This window comes from Penaeus vannamei, chromosome 29 (assembly GCF_042767895.1).
Source record: "Penaeus vannamei isolate JL-2024 chromosome 29, ASM4276789v1, whole genome shotgun sequence".
Classification (NCBI taxonomy): Eukaryota; Metazoa; Arthropoda; class Malacostraca; order Decapoda; family Penaeidae; genus Penaeus; species Penaeus vannamei.
In genome coordinates, this window is record NC_091577.1 from 135,670 (window position 1) to 143,169 (window position 7,500).

General features: G+C 41.4%; 1 protein-coding gene across 1 annotated transcript in view; it reads left to right on the top strand.

The window, feature by feature from the left end:
• LOC138867229 (serine/arginine repetitive matrix protein 1-like) overlaps window positions 1–3,614 on the top strand; it is a 4,394-nt gene extending 780 nt beyond the window's left edge. Inside the window, exons 2-6 of the mRNA XM_070142115.1 lie at window positions 1,170–1,372; window positions 1,469–1,684; window positions 1,885–2,022; window positions 3,055–3,205; window positions 3,445–3,614. Of these exons, the coding sequence (XP_069998216.1) occupies window positions 1,170–1,372; window positions 1,469–1,684; window positions 1,885–2,022; window positions 3,055–3,205; window positions 3,445–3,614 (878 nt within the window). The remainder of the gene's footprint in view (window positions 1–1,169; window positions 1,373–1,468; window positions 1,685–1,884; window positions 2,023–3,054; window positions 3,206–3,444) is intronic.
• Window positions 3,615–7,500: the final 3,886 nt, after the last annotated feature.

Below are 7,500 nucleotides of genomic sequence, written 5' to 3' on the forward strand. Positions count from 1 at the left end.
AGAGAAAGAGAGAGAGAGAGAGAGAGAGAGAGAGAGAGAGAGAGAGAGAGAGAGAGAGAGAGAGAGAGAGAGAGAGAGAGAGAGAGAGAGAGAGAGAGAGAGACAGAGAGAGAGAGAGAGAGAGAGAGAGAGAGAGAGAGAGAGAGAGAGAGAGAGAGAGAGAGAGAGAGAGAGAGAGAGAGAGTGAGAGAGAGAGAGAGATAAAAGAGAACAGATAAATAGAAGAGAATAGATAAGGACCCGCTTAGAAGAGAAAAAGAGAAAAAGGAAGAAAATGAGGAAAAGGGGGAGGACAGGGAAGAAGAAAAAAAGGAAAGAAAGAGGGAAAAGGCGACTTGAAGAAGAGGAGAGAAAGGAAGAGGAGACGGCTCGAAGAACAGCAACCGGAACGCCAAGAGCCAAATCCAAGAGCCAGATCCAAGAGCCAGATCCAAGAGCCAGATCCAAGAGCCAGATCCACGAGCCAGATCCAAGAGCCAGATCCAAGAGCCAGATCTAAGAGTCAGATCCAAGAGCCAGATCCAAGAGCCAGATCCAAGAGCCAGATCCAAGAGCCAGATCTAAGAGTCAGATCCAAGAGCCAGATCCAAGAGCCAGATCCAAGAGCCAGATCTAAGAGCCAGATCCAAGAGCCAGATCCAAGAGCCAGATCCAAGAGCCAGATCTAAGAGCCAGATCCAAGAGCCAGATCCAAGAGCCAGATCCAAGAGCCAGATCTAAGAGTCAGATCCAAGAGCCAGATCCAAGAGCCAGATCCAAGAGCCAGATCCAAGAGCCAGATCCAAGAGCCAGATCCGAGAGCCAGATCCAAGAGCCAGATCCAAGAGCCAGATCTAAGAGCCAGATCCAAGAGCCAGATCCAAGAGCCAGATCTAAGAGCCAGATCCAAGAGCCAGATCCAAGAGCCAGATCCAAGAGCCAGATCCAAGAGCCAGATCCAAGAGCCAGATCCAAGAGCCAGATCCAAGAGCCAGATCTAAGAGCCAGATCCAAGAGCCAGATCCAAGAGCCAGATCCAAGAGCCAGATCCAAGAGCCAGATCTAAGAGCCAGATCCAAGAGCCAGATCCAAGAGCCAGATCCAAGAGCCAGATCCAAGAGCCAGATCCAAGAGCCAGATCCAAGGGCCAGATCCAAGAGCCAGATCTAAGAGCCAGATCCAAGAGCCAGATCCAAGAGCCAGATCCAAGAGCCAGATCCAAGAGCCAGATCCAAGAACCAGATCCAAGGGCCAGATCCAAGAGCCAGATCTAAGAGTCAGATCCAAGAGCCAGATCCAAGAGCCAGATCCAAGAACCAGATCTAAGAGCCAGATCCAAGAGCCAGATCCAAGAGCCAGATCCAAGAGCCAGATCCAAGAGCCAGATCCAAGAGCCAGATCCAAGAGCCAGATCCAAGAGCCAGATCCAAGAGCCAGATCCAAGAGCCAGATCCAAGAGCCAGATCCAAGAGCCAGATCTAAGAGCCAGATCCAAGAGCCAGATCCAAGAGCCAGATCCAAGAGCCAGATCCAAGAGCCAGATCCAAGAACCAGATCCAAGGGCCAGATCCAAGAGCCAGATCTAAGAGTCAGATCCAAGAGCCAGATCCAAGAGCCAGATCCAAGAACCAGATCTAAGAGCCAGATCCAAGAGCCAGATCCAAGAGCCAGATCCAAGAGCCAGATCCAAGAGCCAGATCCAAGAGCCAGATCCAAGAGCCAGATCTAAGAGCCAGATCCAAGAGCCAGATCCAAGAGCCAGATCCAAGAGCCAGATCCACGAGCCAGATCCAAGAGCCAGATCCAAGAGCTAGATCCAAGAGCCAGATCCAAGAGCTAGATCCAAGAGCCAGATCCAAGAGCCAGATCCAAGAGCCAGATCCAAGAGCTAGATCCAAGAGCCAGATCCAAGAGCCAGATCCAAGAGCCAGATCCAAGAGCCAGATCCAAGAGCCAGATCCACGAGCCAGATCCACGAGCCAGATCCAAGAGCCAGATCCAAGAGCCAGATCCAAGAGCCAGATCCACGAGCCAGATCCAAGAGCCAGATCCAAGAGCCAGATCCAAGAGCCAGATCCAAGAGCCAGATCCAAGAGCCAGATCCAAGAGCCAGATCCAAGAGCCAGATCCAAGAGCCAGATCCAAGAGCCAGATCCAAGAGCCAGATCCAAGAGCCAGATCCAAGAGCCAGATCCAAGAGCCAGATCCAAGAGCCAGATCCAAGAGCCAGATCCAAGAGCCAGATCCAAGAGCCAGATCCAAGAGCCAGATCCAAGAGCCAGATCCAAGAGCCAGATCCAAGAGCCAGATCCAAGAGCCAGATCCAAGAGCCAGATCCAAGAGCTAGATCCAAGAGCCAGATCCAAGAGCCAGATCCAAGAGCCAGATCCAAGAGCCAGATCCAAGAGCCAGATCCAAGAGCCAGATCCAAGAGCTAGATCCAAGAGCCAGATCCAAGAGCCAGATCCAAGAGCTAGATCCAAGAGCCAGATCCAAGAGCCAGATCCAAGAGCCAGATCCAAGAGCCAGATCCAAGAGCCAGATCCAAGAGCCAGATCCAAGAGCCAGATCCAAGAGCCAGATCCAAGAGCCAGATCCAAGAGCCAGATCCAAGAGCCAGATCCAAGAGCCAGATCCAAGAGCCAGATCCAAGAGCCAGATCCACGAGCCAGATCCAAGAGCCAGATCCAAGAGCCAGATCCAAGAGCCAGATCCAAGAGCCAGATCCAAGAGCCAGATCCAAGAGCCAGATCCAAGAGCCAGATCCACGAGCCAGATCCAAGAGCCAGATCCAAGAGCCAGATCCAAGAGCCAGATCCAAGAGCCAGATCCAAGAGCCAGATCCAAGAGCCAGATCCAAGAGCCAGATCCAAGAGCCAGATCCAAGAGCTAGATCCAAGAGCCAGATCCAAGAGCCAGATCCAAGAGCCAGATCCAAGAGCCAGATCCAAGAGCCAGATCCAAGAGCCAGATCCAAGAGCCAGATCCAAGAGCCAGATCCAAGAGCCAGATCCAAGAGCCAGATCCACGAGCCAGATCCAAGAGCCAGATCCACGAGCCAGATCCAAGAGCCAGATCCAAGAGCCAGATCCAAGAGCCAGATCCAAGAGCCAGATCCAAGAGCCAGATCCAAGAGCCAGATCCACGAGCCAGATCCACGAGCCAGATCCAAGAGCCAGATCCAAGAGCCAGATCCAAGAGCCAGATCCAAGAGCCAGATCCAAGAGCCAGATCCAAGAGCCAGATCCAAGAGCCAGATCCAAGAGCCAGATCCACGAGCCAGATCCAAGAGCCAGATCCAAGAGCCAGATCCACGAGCCAGATCCAAGAGCCAGATCCAAGAGTCAGATCCAAGAGCCAGATCCAAGAGCCAGATCCAAGAGCCAGATCCAAGAGCCAGATCCAAGAGCCAGATCCAAGAGCCAGATCCAAGAGCCAGATCCAAGAGCCAGATCCACGAGCCAGATCCAAGAGCCAGATCCCAGAGCCAGATCCAAGAGCCAGATCCACGAGCCAGATCCAAGAGCCAGATCCCAGAGCCAGATCCACGAGCCAGATCCAAGAGCCAGATCCAAGAGCCGTTCTATTCCCCGGCCAAGCAGAGGAAACCTGTTGCGCGGTCGCCGATTGACTAGAGCCGTAACTGGCGGGAGTTAAGAGAAGAGAGAAAGAAAGAAAAAGAAAGAAAGAAAGATGAAGGAAAACAAGAAAAAAGAAAGAAGGAAGAAAGAAAGAAAGAAAGAAGGAAAAAAGAAAGAAAGAAAGAAAGAAAGAAAGAAAGAAAGAACGAAAGAAAAGAAGAAAAAAAAGAATATATATATATATATATATATATATATATATATATATATATATATATATATATAAAGAACGGAGATATAAAGAACAGCGACCGAATTCGCGAGTGAGTCAACAACATTCCACCGCCGGACTCTTGACAATATTCTTTCATGGAGAAGAAAGATCCGCAAAAATAGGAAAAAGCAGGAGCGAGAAAGCGTATTTTGAAATATACGAACACTGATATATATGTATATGACATGTATGCACAAAGATATACGACTCTGCATCTGCGAGATTATTTATAGAGCGGCCGACGATGACAAGAGCATTATTCTCTCTTTTTCTTGACAAACATTGAGAACAGAAATAGTCTCTCGACTCGCCAAACCGGTGCTGCTTGGCCCGCCTGGCAGAGGTATGATAATTAGCGAAGAAAATACATCGTTTTTTTTCGGGGTTTTCCCTTTTTCCCGCAACCTGGCAGTTAATAAACGCGAATTACCACCTCTCGGATCATCGCCGTCGGCCATGAGAGGCGAACCGCACGCCATAGATAAACAAAAGAGCAGCGCAACCCGGGAACGGAATCGCAGATAGAGGGATCGAGTACTATGACCGCGCAAGGAGTCGCATTGACGCCTCTCGATTCCGCAGCGCGCATTGGCGATGCAAATCACGGTACTTATACTCACGTCGACTTCGTAGGTATGTGTACTTCCTTGTTGGGAAGTACTTGTTAGTATGAATGGCTTCCACGGGAGTTCCGGCGCATCGGCCTCGCTTCGTTTTCTCTCTTGCTTTCTTTTCTTCTTGTTCTCCTTCCTACTTCTTTCTTTGTTCTACATATCATCATTATTGTTTGAGATAGTTATTGTTGTTGCTGTTATCAGTGCCATTATTATATCATTCTGTATAATTACTATTATGATTTGATATAAGCTTATTATCATAATCATATTTTATCATTAACGCGGTCATCATTACTATTATCATTTTATCTATATTATCATTATCATCATTGTTATTATTATTATTATCACCATTAATGTTATTAACAGTATTATCAATATCATCATCATCATCATCATTATCAATATCATTATCATTATCATTATTAGTATCATTATTATTATTATTATTATTATTATTATTATTATTATTATTATTATTATTATTATTATTATTATTATTACTATTATTGTTCTTATTATTATTGTTATCGTTATTATTTCTATCATCATGATTATTTTCATCATTATTATCATTACTATTATTATTATTATTATTATTATTATTATTATTATTATTATTATTATTATTAATAGTAGTAGTATCATGATTATTATCATTATTATGATTATCATTGCTATTATTATTATTATTATTATTATTATTATTATTATTATTATTATTATCATTATTATCATTATTATTATTATTATTATTATTATTATTATTATTATTATTATTATTATTACTATCATCACTATCATTATTATCATTGTTACTGTTATCACTATTATCATCACTACCATCATTTGTGTTATTATTATCATCATTAATATCATTACTGGTATAACCCCCTTTCTAACTGGTGTGGTTATCGTTGATAATCAAGACATGATTTGATAGATATATATTATCATTATTTTTCCATGCATAGAGTAGGTTCTGTACAGAAGTAGAATACATCTTAAACATTACTGAATATTTTTTCCCATCACTTATTTTGTTATGATTTAAATTGTATATTATTATTATTTATTTATTTATTTATTTTTACGGTGTATCTGAGGTGGTTCTCTTGTTATTGTTTTTTTTGTGAATTTTGTGTCTTACAGTTTGGCGATTTTTTGTTGCTTTTATTATCATCATTATTGTCATTTTCATCATCATTATTGTTATTTATTGTTGCAGTTGTCATTATCATCTTTTCATTATTATTATTATTATTATTATTATTATTATTATTATTATTATTATTATTATTATTATTATTATCATCATTACTATTATTACTATTATCATTGTTATTATCATCATTGCTATTATTACTATTATCATTACTATTATTACTATTATCATTGTTATTATCATCACTACTATTATTACTATTATCATTGTTATTATCATCACTACTATTATTACTATTATTATTGTTATTATCATCATTACTATTATTACTGTTATCATTGTTATTATCATCATTACTATTATTACTATTATCATTGTTATTATCACCACTACTATTATTATTATTATCATTATTATTATTATCATTATTATTATTATTATTATTATTATTATTATTATTATTATTATTATTATTATTATTATTATTATTATTATTATTATTACTATAATTATAATAATTATTATTATCATTGTTATTATTATCATTATTATTATTATTGCTCTTATGATTATTGCTATTATCATTATCATTATTATTATTGTTATTATTATAACATCATTGTTATTACTATCATCATCATCATCATCATTATTATTATCATTATTATTATTATAATTGTTGTTGTTGTTGTTATTATCATTATTACTATCATTTTCATTATCATTATCATCATTGTCATTCTTATTATCACTGTCATTAATGCTATTGTCATTATTATCATCATTATTATCAATGACATTATTATCATTACTTTTGTTAAGACCATAATTGTTATTATTTCTATCCTTATTATTATTGTTATTATCATTATTACTGTCATTATTATTATCATTATTATTATCATTATCATTATCATTATCATTAGTGTTCCTGTTATCGTTACTCACTTCCTCAGACTCCCTCTCTCTCACTTCCTTACACTCCCTCTCTCTCCCTTTCATATTCTCACACTCCCTCTCACTCACTAACTCTCTCAATCCATCACACACTGACTCACAATCACCCTCACTTCCTCACATTCCTTATCATACTCCCTCCCACTCACTCACACTTTCTCTCACTTCCTCACACCCCCTCTCATATCCCCACACTCACTCACACTCTCTCTCATTTCCTCACACTCCCTCTCACTTCCTCACACTCCCTCTCACTTCCTCACACTCCCTCTCACTTCCTCACACTCCCTCTCACTCACTCACACTCTCACGCACTCACACACTCTCTCATTTCCTCACACTCCCTCTCTATATCACTCCCTCTCACTCACTCACACTCTCTCTCCCTTCCTCACACTCCCTCTCACTCACTCACACTCCCTCTCATATTCTCACACTCTCTCTCACTCCCTCTCACTTACTCACACTCTCTCTCATTTCCTCACACTCCCTCTCTATCTCACTCCCTCTCACTCACTCACACTCTCTCATTTCCTCACACTCCCTCTCTCTCTCTCTCACTCCCTCTCACTTCCTTACGCTCCCTCTCTATCTCACTCCATCTCACTTCCTCTCTCTCTCACTCCCTCTCACTCACTCACACTCCCTCTCCCTTCCTCACACTCCCTCTCTATCTCACTCCCTCACACTCCCTCTCGGAGCTCGGCCGGCGCGGCTGAAGCACCTCAAGAGGGCGAGTGAAGTGGCCTCACTGACTCCCTCATAATATATTAGAGGACTTCCCGCGCCCACATGTACTTGTTAACAGGATTATTTGCTCCTTATCGATCTTCGTCACTGTTATTGTTATCTTTATCGTAATTATCTTAACCTTTATCTTTATCTTTATCGTAATTATCTTAACCTTTATCTTTATCTTTATCGTAA